The sequence below is a fragment of the Asterias rubens genome, chromosome 15 (assembly GCF_902459465.1).
Source record: "Asterias rubens chromosome 15, eAstRub1.3, whole genome shotgun sequence".
Classification (NCBI taxonomy): domain Eukaryota; kingdom Metazoa; phylum Echinodermata; class Asteroidea; order Forcipulatida; family Asteriidae; genus Asterias; species Asterias rubens.
In genome coordinates this window covers 9,663,827-9,680,806 of record NC_047076.1, presented here as the reverse complement: position 1 = coordinate 9,680,806, position 16,980 = coordinate 9,663,827, and the positions used below count along the sequence as shown (strand labels likewise).

Here is a 16,980-nt window from a genome sequence, read left to right as displayed (position 1 = left end):
TGGGCCCGAAATAGTCAGCCGCGTTTCTGAAATAGCCAGCCGCGTGTTCGAAATATAGAACACATACAATACAGGGCATTTTGCTCAACTCTGAAGGTGAAGATCTGTTTTATTCCAACTAATTCTGAAATATTAGCAGAACTTGGAAAATTGTTAATTGATAATATGTCAATTTCATGGCTAACATGATTTTAAAAAAAAAATGTTAACCATTAAAATGTCCCGCAAACAAAAAGGCAAAAATCAAGTCTGTTTTTGTTTTTGCATATGTCATAAAAGTCTCTGTTTAAATACAAAACCATAATTTAAAAACAAATTGTACCCTTCTTTAAAACAACAAAATTCATTTCTATTCCAGCACTTTGAAGATTGATATACTGATGGGTGCATCAAATTTTAGAGCTGGCTAATTTGGTACCGATTAGTGGTTATTAACCACAGTTTGTAGACGCCAATTTCAATCTATAATATGCAAAATTGCATGCCTTTACTTCTAGGTCAACCGGAAGTGGGACCATATTTCAAGAACTACACAACCAGTTTCCATTTTTTTTTTTTTTTTTTTTCAGTTATAGACTCCTTGGGCATTTAAAAGCGAGTTAAGGTTACCATGACCCTGTCTTGACCTTTACTTCCTGGTCAACCGGAACCGGAACTGCTCACCCTTGTATGACGGAGGCGACTATAAAAGGTGTCTCAAATATTGCTTGTCCCATCTGCACTTTTTAGCATACACGGCCGGCTGGCAGTTTACCCACATGGCGGACAGAACAAACGGATAAGTAAAAGAAAACTGAATTTTGGAGCATGTAATGTCCAAACACTTATGGATAGACAGCGTTAGTGTAAAGATAGCTGGGGCGCTACATCATCGACATTGCTGCCCTTAGTGAGACAAGACTTGTAGAGGAAAGCTAAACCCCCAAGCTGTAAGGAGGCTATACTTTCTTTTGGAAATGCAAGGGTGAAAATGAAGACAGAATACATTGAGTAGTGTTGGCCATCAGAACTTCCCTCCTACACCATGTACACCAGCTACGGCTACCAACGTGAACATCACTGGTGAAAACGGTAATTTCAAGCAATAACTACATTGTAAAAAGCAATATGGGAGTCATGCTTTGAAATGGGCTTATAAGGTCTTTGTATTGCATCTTCAAGATTATATTCAGTGTATTCAGGGAGAGTTCGATGGGAATTTGCGAGAGGTAGTTGTGGAATCGTTAATGTGGTATTACCTACCCACTAAAACCTACCGTCATGGTTCTTTTCCCCAATTGTGCCCTGAATAATAAGGAACCAACTCTCACCAGTTCCTTGTCTTTTTTTATTATTATTCATGAACATAATTGGTAACCCTGCTATAATTCATTCACCCCCCCCCCCAACAAGTAGTATACATCTGTCCTCATTCTCATCTTCATCGGGGCTCACAAAGAGAATACTCCCCTCTTTCTATATGTTGATTGTCTTGCAGGAACTCACACTTCTGTTCTTTGCCTTGAACCATGTAAACTACTCACGGAGGATGCCTGCTGTCTGCATCAGAGATGAACTTCTTGCCTTATCAATGATAAGTTTGAGAAGTTATTCACGTGGTCCTTTCCAAACTTTCGAAACTCACAATAAATTCCCTGTGATCCCTATGATCAAGCTCATGAGCAGAAGAACAAGAGTGTGAAAGATTCAAGTGGAGCGCTTGAACTCACAGAAAACATGTTGTTTTTATTAGTGATGGAAGCAACTTCAAGAAGAATGCCTTCTCGAAAATGTGAGAGATATCCTGGAGAACTTCCAGCAGAATAATCAGGGCCTCCCAACAGAGTAGATCTCCCAGCCACAGATTGTCAGCCTCTCAAATCAGCCCATCAGATGAATCGGCAATCCTCCTTGGATTATTTCTCAGGTCCCATGTGTATACATGTACATGTAGATGAATCAATGGGAGCTGAATTGTGCACCTTGGTGGCTCGGATACAGGCAGAGAAAGATACCTTTGTCAAGAATATATATACATGTATACATGATGTGCGCAACCAATATTAAACAATAAATAAATAAAATAAAACATTGTTACAACTACATAGTTGGTAATTTGACGCTTTACAAACTTGTTTTCTTGTTTTCTTGTTTTCTTGTTTTCTTGTTTTCTTGTTCTTGTTCTTGTTCTTGTTATATTTGGCGGCCATTTTGAAATTTTCTGATTTACAAAAGTAAGTATTAATTATGAGACCCTTAGGAAGCCCTGTGCCAAAAATGGTGCTTAAGTCCGCCGTGCAACGGTAATTTCGCTAAGCCACCTGACTACTCAACGTGTCACCTTGAGAATCCGCTCTCCCACGACATCACCATAACCTATGCCTCCATGCAGGCATGCCATCATAACTGGTTACCATCTGCACAGCCTCTCTCAGTGGCAACCTTGAGACTACCTTGACCATCTGATTCCAGAAGGAATCCTTCTCTTCCTGTGACCTCCGACCTGGATGTTGGCAATAGGCTGAGAACGTTGACCACTCTCCCCCTGACCAGTAGCCTCACCAAAGGATTTGTTCACGTTCGCTCAAACCGCCATCACCTGGTCAACACACCGTTCCACCAGCAACATCCCGGGTCCATCGCTCCCATCATCAGTGCCCATCCAAAAGAACTTGTACTGCTCATCCCTCCTATCAAGCCACCTTGCACTACCCCTTCTACCTTGACTCCTGTACACAACACATATCCACTCTCCTCCTCACAATCGCATCAACCACCTCCCCAGACCTCCTCGACATGCTGCCAATGGTCCATGTTGCCACCCTCAAACTATGATTTCCCCTCTTGCTTGGACCTCCCTGCATGACATCCGGCGAATAACTGGTCTTACATTTTTACTGCGGCGTGGCCCCCTCCTCCACCTTTCTGATTTATGTAGGCTGGTGGGGGCGTATTTGTATCCACAGTTTGAATATCGAAGCAAAGTTTCACAATTTCTGGAAATTGAAAGTCTAAAAAGAACAATGCGAACTTTGATTTTAACTTGATTGTCAAACCAACTATAAATTTGACTGAAACTGAATTGAACTTGCACAGCAAGTTGGACCGAACTTTAGTTGGTGATATGGGTATTTATTATAATTATTTGGTATTGTCATAAGCTCACATTGCAACCGATCTGATCAGTATTTATATGCATATTGATCAATATTGAACCTAATGTACTTGTGATTTCGTACACATTGGGTAAGACTTTTTCATGATAATTATTGTTTGGTCTGGTACTCTGTATCCCCATGGGTGAGCTCTGTGTGGTTTGTAATGCGTTTATTTACAGACTAAGCTGTATTTTGTATTTCATACACGTAAATAATTTTGGTGGGGGATTTGATTTTTGAATTTGATTTAAATTGATGTTCTTCCTGACAATATTTAATGAGGTTCATGGGCAATTGCCTGGCGTATTAAGTTAATTTAGTCATAGCAATTAGATTCACTTTGGCAGAGCCCACTTTTCACAGAATGAATGTCTCTGAATTGATGGGCGAATTATCAACTAGGGGTATTACATGCACTACGGAAGAGAAATCTAAACATGAGTTGATGATGCTAGATCTCCATTGAGTATACACTGGTGTGAATCCAAAATAGGGCCAATGATTTTTCGTTTCAAAAAAGTACAAATTCCATTTCCTGCACAATAAATTCTGTTCATGTTTTTTAAATTAGATAAAAGGTTGTTAAATACCCGGTGTCACTTATCAACATAACGTTTGTATAAGTTGCACTGCTGACTTCCTACATGTAAATGCTAAATTGAACTGATATTTTTCTGAAAAATACTGTAAATTTTCTTGTTGATTAATTTGTATACATGTACATGTACAACCCTTTTCAGCAGAACAGGGGTGATGATAAAAAGTAAGATAAAAGATGATCAAAATGAGTTAACATATGAGATGCAGATAATCAACTATTTTATTTAAATCAACGGCCTATTCAGTTCAGGAGTTGGCGATTTCTCAAATTTAATGCACTGACTCACTGCTGATCGCTGCAACAGAAACATGCCGAAGGTTGGTACTGAATACATGTATGGTCCAGATTCTGAAAATTATGATTAGAATACTTTCAAGCTTGATGCGTAACCCATGCCTCAGTTTGACCAAATCATGAATAAAGTTGGACAGTCGAAAATCGTATCTACTCTTGACCTTACAAAGGGATACTACCAAATACTTATCTGTTAAGACGCAAAACCAAGAAGAGCCTTTGTCACACCATTTGGGCAGTTCCAAAACCTCGTCGCATCAAAACCTCTACTAAATGTATGGTGTACAGGGCAGTGGTACTATCATCTCTTCTCTACTCAACTGAAACATACACAGTATACCAAAGACATATCCGGAAACTTAATCAAATTCAACTCCGCCATCTTCGTACCATCCTGAACATCAAGTGGTCTGACCATATCACTAACAACGAGGTTCTTCACAGGGCTGGTATGGCCAGTGTCGAGTCCATGTTGCTTGCCAGACAGCTACGTTGGAGTGGACACCTCGTACGTATGGACGACTCCCAACTACCCAAGCAGATACTCTACGGAAAACTGGTGGATGGGGTTCGTCCGCCTCGTTGAATAGAACATTCCATCTTTCAACTCATGAACATATTCGCACCATTGCACTCATAAACATTCATTATGTGTGTATTATTTTGTCAAATTTTCACATAAAGTAACTGAAGGAGGGAGGGAGAACTGTTACAGTCCAATACGTTATTTGCATATTATGTACATGTATTACCCTATTGTGTTTACCCAGTTCCATGTCTTGTACCATGTGATATTCCTGCAATTTCCGATGGCAAGAGAAATTTTTATTATGTTTTTATATAGAATTCTTGTCATATGTGCACACAATGTGTAAAATTGCATTGAAAGGTTTGAAATTAAAAGTTTGATGCTAAAATATCCTTCTAACGTAAATCTCTTCTGTGCAAAAGAGATGTTAGTAAATCAAAACTTTACAAGAAAACTCTAAAGGTGAGTGCAAACTTCAGAAACCCAACCCCCAAACTTAAACTTTTATCAGATGACTGTTGAAACAAGGTGGATACATCTGTAAGAGACATGAGGTTTTAAGAAACAAAAACAACTGGTAGTCACTACATCAAAAGCGGTGCATTATGAACACATTAGAATACTCCAGGACTGGGTCGCTGTTAAAATCAAAGATAATTTTAAAAAGGTGACAGACTTTAAACAAAATGGATTTTGGCAAAACTCCTAGTAGGTATGGGCACATATAATAGAGAGTTTTTGCAAGCGTGGATACAAATACACATACGGATATGATAACCGTATCCGTTCACGTCAACTGCGTGTTGGATTTTTGTTTCACAAACTATTGGTACATGTATGTTTAACTTGAGTGCACTCGCATCCATCATGAGTGTTTTTATATCAAACATAACTGATAGAGCCCCCATGCTTAAAACAGTGCATTTTCTCATCGTTTTGCGTGCAAATAACTTTTAAAAAATCTGTCTATATCTAGCACGATACCAGTGAAAGCAATTCCGTGGGAAATGTTTTTGATCTAGGACAAAAATACAACTAAAAGTCTGCAAAACAGTATCTGTTTTTCTAGGACGTGTATGAGCTCCTGTATTGTATCTCTACACTAGCGAAACCTCTCTACTACAAAATATATCTTGTTTTTACCTGTAGTTAAGTATTGAAGTATTGAAATATAGGTAACATGAAAGCACTGGTACGTCTAAAGAGGGAAAAGTAGGGGTTTGTCTTGCACACATATTGCACAACCATATTGAAAACTTTGGATAAAACTGTTATTTCAAATAGGGGTGCTTTTGTCATATTTTCTTATAGCGAAAAATTGGGGTATTGAAGTGGCTCATAAATCTAAAAGTGGCACTTTTAATGCCACTTTTAATGCCACTTTTAATGACACTTTTAAAGTTGGAAGATACCAACCTACATAAAAATGCAATAACATGTTTGGTGTTTCAAGTGCGCGAAAACAGTGTTGCCAGAAAGTTAGCACTTTTGCAGAGGAAAATGAAACAAATGGCCAAAAATTATACATTTAATATTAGCTATTATCAGGTAAATGATTTTTTGTATATACATGTACTTTGAGAGTGGAAGGGACTTGTTAAACAAAACAAACTTTTGAAATCACTATACAGCCCGATGCAATTGTGTTTTGACCACTTTAGGCAGATTTGGGGTAAACAAATTGTTTTAGTTTATATTAATAAATACCTTGGACGGTTTCAAGTCTCTGATTGGTCAAAACCCGGTCAAGTGTGGGAGTGTTAACGGTGGTATAAAGACCGCTTTGGAAAATAGCGAATAAGTGGCCACTAAATCAGCATACATTGTGTAAACCTTGCGCATTACACTGTATCGCACGCTTATTTATATCCCTGTTAGTTTCATTGCAACTTCGCGCACTTACGCGTACGCGCGCTGAAAATGTATCAATTTTGAGTGCGCGCGTGTAACATGTGCGCGTGTATGAACTAACGCCGAGTTCATGCGCGCGTTTTAATGCACAAGGAACAGCTATCGTCCAATCATTTGCCTCCTTTGACCCCAGTGAAGGTGCTGAACAAATCATTAATGAAAAGAGTCACTGGTCTCAAAGATCAGTAATGTGATTATAAACGCACGAAAGAGATGGGAACCATCAAAAGCTCAAATATGGCCCCTGACATGTCTGGAAGTACCGCTGAGAGAAAAGTCACAAAATTTGGACAATTTTAGCCGTTTATTTCGCTAAAAAAGGTATTTATTAATGGGAATAACAGTGTTCGTACCCGGTCTTCACTGCGTGGTAATGACCTTGGTTGGTGGCTGGCGCTGTTAATGGACCTCGCCTCCGGCTCGGTCCGTTAACAGCGCCAGCCACCAACCCGGTCATTACCACGCAGTGATGACCGGGTACTCGCACTGTTATTCCCTAATTAATGATACTTTTCTGGCAATACTGTCTTTGTGATGCATGTTTGTACAACTTTAAGTTGCTTTGTTCTATTATGTTCTGTTTTTTTCAATCAACATTATTATTCAGCATGTAAAAAGTCAATAAAGATCGTTTTTCCATATATAAAACTTGCTAAATTTAAAATGTACACTTTTTATATAATGGTTTTTTAATGCTTTTTCCTGGCAACACTGTCATGCATGTTCATACAATTGTTATGTTTTTATACCTGTAAGATGCCTTACTATAATTTGTCCTGATTTTTTGTCAATCTTCTTTACTGTTAAAAATGTAAAAAGTCATTAAAGAGCATTATTTTTCATATATGAATATCAAATTAAAAATATACACTTTATTTAAACAAACAAAAAAAACATTTTTGGAAAGATTTAACGATGTGTATTTACCACATGCAGCTGAGGTACATGTACATGTATGTAGGAAAACTATGCTTGGAAAGATTAACGATGTGTATTTACCATATGCAAGTGAGGTATGTAGGCAAACTATGCTTGGAAAGATTAACGATGTGTATTTACCATATGCAAGTGAGGTATGTAGGCAAACTATGCTTGGAAAGATTAACGATGTGTATTTACCATATGCAAGTGAGGTATGTAGGAAAACTATGCTTGGAAAGATTAACGATGTGTATTTACCATATGCAAGTGAGGTATGTAGGAAACCTATGCTTGGAAAGATTAACGATGTGTATTTACCATATGCAAGTGAGGTATGTAGGAAAACTATGCTTGGAAAGATTAACGATGTGTATTTACCATATGCAGCTGATGTATGTAGGAAAACTATGCTTTACACAGTGAAGCTCTCAACTTTAGGTAATGTTGACTGTGAAAAGAGCTAATTTAACCAATGCCATGGCAACAAAAGTTTTGATGCATAAATTATGCTTCCTTTTTACACTTTGGTTGAAAGCCTTCACATGTGCAACAAATCCACTGTAAAAAAATCTGCAACCACTTGTTTGATTTCTAGAGCAACCCAGTCTTAACACCCTTTGAACTCAAACTTTTGTTAATTTATTAGAGAACATTTGAGTTTTTTTCCTTAAAATAAATAATGATTTTTGGGGTTGAACAAAGAATTGACTAGACTAAAATAAATAATATTACATTTAGCCATTACTTTCCTGTCCAAATTTTCTTAAATTTCTTCTGCACTCTTGCGCTTGACCAAGGTGGAACCAAGATGTAAAAATCACTTTTTTTAAAAGGGCTGGAGACCGTGTAGCTTTCTTTCAGTTTCTTACAGTGTAGTTTATGGTATTCAGAAAAAGAAACCTTCTTCTGGAAGTTATGCTTCAAGATACATATCATTCACTCCCTTTCTCACAGCCCTGTCACACCTTCACGTTTTGGAAAGCATATGCTGTCGTATGAAAAAATTTGCGATTACGCTGGCGTACGCTGATAAGTTATGGGTAAGTTTTTTTTAAGTTAAGAGCACGCAGAAAGCTGAAACACAATGATTCAAGTCGAAGTAAGGTGAGGTCGTTGAGAAATTTTGTGCATGCACAAAAATTCTCGACGTATACCAGCGTGTGGCTCATAAGTTCCGCATAGTAGTAGGTAAGTTATACGATTGTTGACAAACGTTACTTGTAAGTTCATCATAAGTCGACATACGACAAGAAAATGTCTAGCCGACTCAAAATAGTATTTCTAACCTATAGGTAACCTGCTTTGAACCTAGGTCAAACATATCCGACGTGTTCCGGACGACCACAGAATTTACTGCTACCGTACAATGGCGTATTGGCAGCGTTTAAGGGAATCGGTATATAAAAATTGGGTTTGCAGGAGGACTACTCTGATGTCAATTGCACTCATTATTTCAATCAATGAGAGGCACCCTCTTTGTAGGCTACTACATGTGATCAGCGGCAATCAATATTGCACGCTATGCAGTAGTTAGACTATTGTAGGGCATAATTTGTGAATGCCGGCAATACATTTCCATTGGTTATGGAAACGTTCTATGTAAGTTACTAATACGGTATTTAACATTGTACGTCTTACTCGTTATGTTGACCAACCAACCATATTTGATCAATTACGTTAAATACACATTATTTTAAACGACTATTACATGTTGTTGATATTTTGTGTTTGTTTTGTTTTTGTACAAAAAAAACCTGCATACTTGGTGCTTTCAGAGTCCTAGAGAAAATTGGCAGGGTTGGATTCAAACCTACAACCCCTGCACTTCAGGATCAGATGACACATCAATAAAACAACGCCCCTGCACAATCACACATGCCAGATCAAGTCCTTCAATTAGCTGTGTTACTGTATCAGTAACTTGCATTGACATGTTTGCTTTACACAACACCCCGGGTTAAATCAAAATAGCCCAGTTGGGCTAAGCATATTTACTGAACTGTAGCTAAGTATTTTACTGCAAAAAGCGGGAAAATATGTTTTCCAATAGGCAATTACAGGTATCTCTCAAAACATTTGTGCAGAAATATGTTTTCTCAAACCATACCATGCATCGTTAATAATGAGTTAGTTTGAACAATTGTGTCATGTGTTAGAATGAGGTTGGGAGGTTATTACCTGAGAAATCTACTTCCATACTTCCTATATCATTATCAGCAATGGCCTGTAACTGCAACAAACAAACAAATAAACAAACAGAAACGAGGAAAGGTCATGAGGTGGTAGAAAATCAAACAAAACACCAACATTGGTAAAAAAAAATCAAAGATTTGTCAGATTGGCATGAAGGTGAGTGACTGCTTAACAGTGGAATTGTGGGAATATGGAGCTAAGCGCAGTGACAATGAAGCAGTTATGAGTGGGTAGTCATTACTACACAAAAGAAATCAAGTAACTGACCTTTGATTTTCACATAAGATTCTGAATAACACCGCTGCAATAAAGAAAATGTTGTGTAGTTAGCAATTCAAACATACATCATGTTGAATTCTTTGTGTCCCCTCAGTCAAAAGTTTGATGTTCATTGCAACTCAAGGTTGCTCAACTCAACTCATGTCTTAGGTTTGACTTGTTTTTGACTTTTTTATTTCACATCGTTGGCATAATTTCTAATCATGATTTTTGCAATCATCCTAAAGATACTAAAGTAAAACCACAAACAACAAGGGTATAGCTCCTGGTCGAAGGTCATTAAGTTTTCAAAAGCCTGGTAAACACTTCATGCAAAAGCAAAAGCGAATCAGGTATGCTCCGTTTTCAATTTGTAGCCAGGAAATTTTGCAGAACTTTTGCCATTCGTGTGAACTTCCATCCAGGATTAATCTGTCAAAGTTTTTCAAATAGAAACCTTGCATGTTGAATTTGGGGGGGGGGGGGGTTTGGAGGGGAGGGAGGTAATTTTTCCACCTGAAGTAAAAGGGTTTGTTATTAATTAATATATCAAAATAAATGTATCATAAATTTAATAATTATACAAATAAAAACAAGACAAGCCGCATACAATGTATACACACAGGTTATCATACTAAATATCAACTTGAATGCAATCACTTAAAGTAGTTTTACTCTTCATCTTTGTTAAGTTATTACTTGGCCAGGGAAAAAGAATTGCAAACTGCTAACCAACCAATATAGTTGATAGTGAATGACCGAAGGGTTATTTGGTCGCACATGCAAGTAAAAGTTCTCATGATTTTTTTGTTGCACTTGGTGCACCCTCGCACTATGTCACCCAACAGACTGTTGAATATTTGCCTCTATGCATTTCACATTTGTCCTGTGGCTGATTTCTTCTCTTTTTTAAAACAACATTTATGTAGTTTGTATCATGAAAGGCAAACAAAGCAGTAGATTCCAGAAACAGCTTTAAAAAAGAGTTCTGAGGTGTTTTTTTTTTTATTATTGGAACTTGGAATAAAACATTTAGGAAAATCATTTTGTGAATGTACGAAAAGCTTTTGCAATAGATTTTTTAGAGCTTACGCAATAATATATTTCAAGCTCTTGCAATAGTTGATAAGGGTAAGAAAAATAAGGCTCCAGAACATAATTAAAAAATCAAAGAAGTCAAATTCCTGTTAAGAGTCAGTTCAGGTAAATAATTGATATAGTTGCTCACGGTCAAAAAATGATTTTTTTTTTTAATACTTTGTGGGTGGAACAAAATTGCATTTTCAATTCTATATATAGTTTATTGGCCATTTTAGGCCGATTTGGGGGTCTGAAAAACTGTTTTTGAGCTCATATTTACAACTCCACCCCACCAAAATGCAAAATTATTTCAAAAAACCTTTTATATCACTACAAAGTATCATCCTTGGCCTTCCATGAGAAAAGAATTCATTGCTTTTAATATCACCCTTGTGCTATTTTTAGAACGTGCATTTTACCATATTTTTGCCCTCAAAATTTCATTTTTTTCAGGGGTCTCAGAATATTTTCCTTTCGGTTTTGATTAGGGCCAAAATTGGTCTTTTTATTTCTGGTAAGAAAAGCTTGGGCAATTGTATCCTGATGTAACAGTATTGTCTCAAAAATACACCCTTTCCCCCAAAAACATAGAGAAATCATTTTGAAATATTTGCTTCATTTTGAATTAACAACATTAAGAAGTAATAATTCAATCAATCTGGCAGCTTTTTATAAGCACTCTGTAGGCTTAGTGTATTACCCAACATTGATCAGGACTTGTTGATGACCTACACAATGTAAATCTTAGAATTTGCCCCGCCCCACCCCGGCCCCGCCCCAATCATATTTCTTGACATTGCATAGAACAAAGTTTTCAGTGTGAACAGCGCCTCTTTTTTGAGAGTCACATCTTTTAATTCCCCTTGCACATCATGTAGAGTAAGAAAGTTCGTGCTGTCTTAATTTTTATTGGTTCTCAGAATATTTCCCATTTGGTTGTGATTGGGCTATCATTGTGGTTTGCATGTCTGCTGGGGCGAAACACTTTGGTTTAATGTAACTGTTGTGACACTTCTGCCTCAAACAGGTAATTTTTCCAAAAACAAGAAAAATGCATTTTGAAGTTATACCTGACTTTGAATTGATAAAACACAAAAACGAGCATGTTTTTATTTAAACATAAGCCATAACCACTATTTGCCACTGAGAGTTCTTGTTTTGTCATGGCTACTTTACCTAGTTGTACAGGTATGATTCACATTGCAAGAAGAGAAGTACAAGTTATTTATACATGGCCTTATAACAGTCTCCTTGGTCCCTGCCCACTACCAAACTAAACATTTTTATCCCCATCAGAACAAAGAGGCTCTAAAAGTGAGCAAATACTGTATCCAAAGTATCTAAATTGCCATTCACCTGCTTTGGCCTTCTGTAAGCAGTTCCCCCATCCATGGTGGGGTTCCTTTCAATTGTACTGTTGGAAACAATAACAAAGTTGGTTTATTTAACGTGATAAACAATTCAGCAGGTAATGTTTGACAATGTTTTTTGTTGATCGTTCTCAGAGACATATATAACAATTATGAATTAGTAATATAGTGAATGGAAAAAGTAATCAAACTAGCCTGAATAAACTTTTGTCACTGCAATTGCATCTTACTCATTTATGTTGAGCAGGTTCAAGTATTTACAACTTCTTTCAATGTTGTTTCATTAAAGGAACACGCTGCCTTGAATCGGGCGAGTTGGTCTTTTGAAAAACGTTTGTAACCGTTTATTACAAAATGCATGATTAGAAAGATATTTTAACAGTAGAATTTAATGATCCACACAAGTATCACTAAAAAACATCTTTCTAACCATATGCATTTTATAACAAATGGCTACAAACGTATTTCAAAGACCAACTTGACCAATCCCAGGCACTGTGTTCCTTTTAAATGATCTCATACGCTCATCTTGCAAATCGTTAGTATCATTGTTTTTAATAAGATCTTGGCAAACTTTTTCCAATACTTATATTGTTTATGATCTCTATCTCTATATGAAAAGTTTTACATTTGGTAGCAGGCAGGGACCAAGGAGAGTAGGCCCTGTATTAAAGACAACTTGTAAAGAATGCTCATCGCACTCTACTTGCAATGGGAATCGTTCATGTACAATAGGTAAAGTAGTCAAAACAAGAACTCTCAGTGGGCAAAGCATTGGTTATGGCTTGGTTGGATACCATTCATTACTCAAAGGGCATGGAAACAGTGCCAGATGTTTAACAAGCATGCATTGTTTTTTTTTGGGGAAAAATTACTATATTTAAAGCCATTGGACCCTTTCTCACCATGTACCATCCGTACAAACTAAATCTTTCGGTTCAAGGACTTTCTCTAGTGCCGCCCCCCAACTCTGGAACTCTCTTCCCGGCTACATCCGCTCTCCACAGAGCATAGAACAATTCAAAACTCTGCTAAAATCACATTTGTTTTCTATTGCCTACTATTCAGTTTAATCCTTTTGTTTGCTTATTGTTAGTGTATTTTTTGTTAATACATGTAAATGGTTGCTTTTTATTTGCTTATTGTTTTTTTGTAAAGCACATTGGTATTTCTTTCAGTTATGAAATGCGCTATGTAAGAATTAGCTATTATTATTATTATTATTATTATTATTATTCTTTCGGTACAGAAAAAAAAGAAAAAAAAAGTTCACAGATTTACAAGTTACTTACATGTACTTATAGGGTTTACAGAAGGTAATGGTGAAAGACTTCTCTTGAAATATTATTCCATGAAATGCTTTACTTTTTGAGAAAACATTTAAACAATATCAATTCTCGATATCGAGAATTACAGATTTATTTTAAACACATGTCATGACATGTCGAAACGTGCGGACACAAGGGTAGGTTTTCCCGTTATTTTCTCCCGACTCCGATGACCGATTGAGCCTAAATTTTCACAGGTTTGTTATTTTAAATAGAAGTTGTGATATGCGAAGTGTGGGCCTTGGACAATACTGTTTACCGAAAGTATCCAATGGCTTTAAGGCAGGTACTGTCACAACAGGATACAATTAACCCAAGTGTTTCTCCCCAGAAGACATGAAAACACCAATAATCGCCCCAATCACAACCGAAAGGGAACACTTTCAAAAATAGAGGTGCTATTCACAAAACATTGTTTTATGCAATGTCAAGGAACATGATTGGGGCTGGGCCGGGCAAATATCATCAATAGTTCCTGATCAATGTTGGGTAATGCACTAAGCCTACAGAGTGCTTACCAAAAGCTGCAAGATTGATACAATTATTACTTTTTAATGTTAGAAATTCAATATGAAGACAAAAACAATTCAAAATGCATTTTGGAGACAGTACTGTTACATCAGGATACACTTGCCCAAGTTTTTCTTACCAGAAATAAAAAGACCACTTTTGGCCCTAATCAAAACTGAAAAGAAAATATTCTGAGACCCCTGAAAATGGAAATTTTGAGGGCAAAAAATATTATGGTAAAAATGTTGATTTTGCAAGTTCTAAAAACATACTCTAATGCACGTTTTAAAAATAGCACAAGGGTGAAAATTATAGCAATAATTTTGTTTTGTCTCAAGTAAAGCCAAGGATGAGACTTTCTAGTGATGGAAAAGGTTTTATGAAATATTTTTGTTTTTTGGTGGGGTGGAGTTGTAAATATTAACTTTAAAAAAACTTTCAGACCCCAAAATCGGCCTAAAGTGGCCTAAACACAAATGAGCTGTTACCATGGCAATGTGGTATATTATGATTTGAAATTCAAGTTTTGTTTATTTAGACCCCAAGTCCCTACCATCCACAAAGTATAAGAAAAATATTCCCTTTGTTTTACCGTGGACACGTATGTCAATATTATGTGAAAAGACCCTCAAAAAGCATTTTTCATGTTTTTGGGAAAAAAAGTCTAGTTTTGAGGCAGTACTGTCACAACAGGATACAATTGCCAAGTTTTTCTCACCAGATATGAAAAGACCAATGTTGGCCCTACTCACCAACGAAAGGAAATTTTCTGAGACCCCTGGCAAGTTAACATTTTGAAATCCAAAAATAGATTAAAAATGTCGATTTTGCAAGTTCTAAAAACATACTGTAATGCATGATGCAAAAATAGCACAAGGGTGATATTTAAAGCAATAATTTTTTTTTCAAGGAAGGCCAAGGATGATATACTTTGTAGTGATATAAAAGGTTTTTCGAAATAATTTTGCATTTTGGTGGGGTGGAGATGTAAATTTGAGCTAAAAACCAGTTTTTCAGACCCTAAAATCGGCCTAAAATGGCCACACAAAAAATAAGCCGTAACCATGGCAACGGGCTATAAATAGAAATAAAAATGCAATTTTGTTTACTTGCACCCCAAGGCCCTTCCACCCACAAAGTATACAAAAAATTCATTTTTTAACCGTGAGCAACTACATGTATGTCAATTATTTACCTGAACTGACTCTTAATAAGTCAAATTCTTGTACATGTGTACATGTGTACATGTAGGTCTTTAAAAACACATAATTTACCGGATGGAATCCCATTGTAAAATTCTCCCCTTCTGAAAATTGTCTTTGCAGATTCTTTCGAGGTGTTCGTCTTTCTGGCTCTTTTTGATAATCCTTCAGTTTCAGTCTTTCTAGGCCAAGCGCCTGAGGTGAGTTTCCAGCTGTAACAGGACAATTAGTTTGGCATATCTTTAAAATTAACAGTTGTTACAGCAGTGTAAAATGAAATGTGAAATTTATAAGAATTTATCTTTGATCAAGGGAATAACACTAGTTTGTTAAGCATAACTAGAACTTAAAGGCGCTAGACACATTTGGTAATTGTCAATGACCAGTATTCTCACTTAGTGTATCACAACATTTGCATAAAATAACAAACCTGTGAAAATTTGGGCTCAATTGGTCGTTGAAGTTGCAAAAGATCATGAAGATTAATGCCCTTGTTGCACAACTTTGTGTGCTTTCAGAAGAATAGTACAAGGCTTCAGCTGAAGTCTTTTAGCTAAAGTCATTTATTATTTGAGTGAGAAGTTACCTCTTTCTCAAAAACTATGTTACTTCTGAGTAAGCTGTCTCTCACAATGTTTTATACTATCAACAGCTCTCCCATGCTCGTTACTAACGTCCGTCGATGTCGGTTTTTTTCCATTATCGATATATCGAAAAATTAATATCGAGTATACTCGATATATCGAGTATTTCCCGCGCGCAAGATGGAAGCCTAAAAACAGCACTTGGTATACTCATGGAGGTAGAAATATTTATACCATAGACTGACAGTTTAATAGGGTTACATTTCAACTTGTTTTTGTCTGATCCCCCAAACTTGTTTGTAGTCCAAACAATTTCAGATTGCGTAGTCCCGCCCCGATTATTTCTGGTTTTACAACAAAGTATGATCGCCGCTACCGCTGGCTTGGCCAATTGGTGAACGCTCACCACAATTCTCGATTCGTGATTGGCCATGATTGGCCGTCTCAAAATGACACAGAGCCTTTGTGAGCTGCGTGACTCGCCGACATTAAGGTGTCAGTTGCCGATGCATTGACGTAGAAGTGTCAATCAAGTTGTCCGACGGGCGCGCGGACTACCTTTACGGTTGAAAATGGTTGAGATAATCATCGAAAAAAAATCACTAGAAAGTCCCGCAAAACACAGACCTACCACTCAGCGATCACAATATACAACGCACGCAGCATGCAGTCACATAGTCTCCAATAAAGGCTCGTAGTCTTTTTACTTTGCATTCTATAACCAAGGCAAGAAACATTGAATGCTAGAACGCCCTCTATTGTCGAAATAACGCAGTGCATCACGCGATACCGCCTTGACCAAAGACTGCATGTGTCTGCGCATGCTTGGGCAAACGGGTTTTCCCCCCGAATTGCAATAACCATACACGCTGGTGTGCACGCTTAAACCGTACAACAGCATAGTCTTCGCTGGTACGCACGCAATAGCCGCCGACAGCGTGGTCTGCGAAGCATATAGTTCCTCGGAAATGTTAGCTTGTTCACCGAAAACAACACAACGTGTAGGCTTTATTTGACCAAAATGACGCCATTACGATACCTTGGATTGATAGAAAGATTATT

At 37.1% G+C, this 16,980-nt stretch overlaps 1 protein-coding gene across 2 annotated transcripts in view; it reads right to left on the bottom strand.

The window, feature by feature from the left end:
* The window catches only part of LOC117300362 (5'-AMP-activated protein kinase subunit gamma-2-like), a 66,695-nt gene extending 51,151 nt beyond the window's left edge, over positions 1–15,544 (bottom strand). The window contains exons 1-2 of one of the 2 annotated variants that reach the window (XM_033784135.1): positions 15,407–15,544; positions 9,854–9,887 (exon numbers count right to left, since the gene is read on the bottom strand). In XM_033784135.1, coding sequence (XP_033640026.1) covers positions 9,854–9,887; positions 15,407–15,421 — 49 coding nt within the window. In that variant the 5' untranslated portion in view covers positions 15,422–15,544. Of the gene's footprint in view, positions 1–9,571; positions 9,624–9,853; positions 9,888–15,406 lie in introns of both variants that reach the window. The other variant, XM_033784134.1, reaches the window with a different exon arrangement.
* Between the last annotated feature and the right edge of the window lie 1,436 nt (positions 15,545–16,980).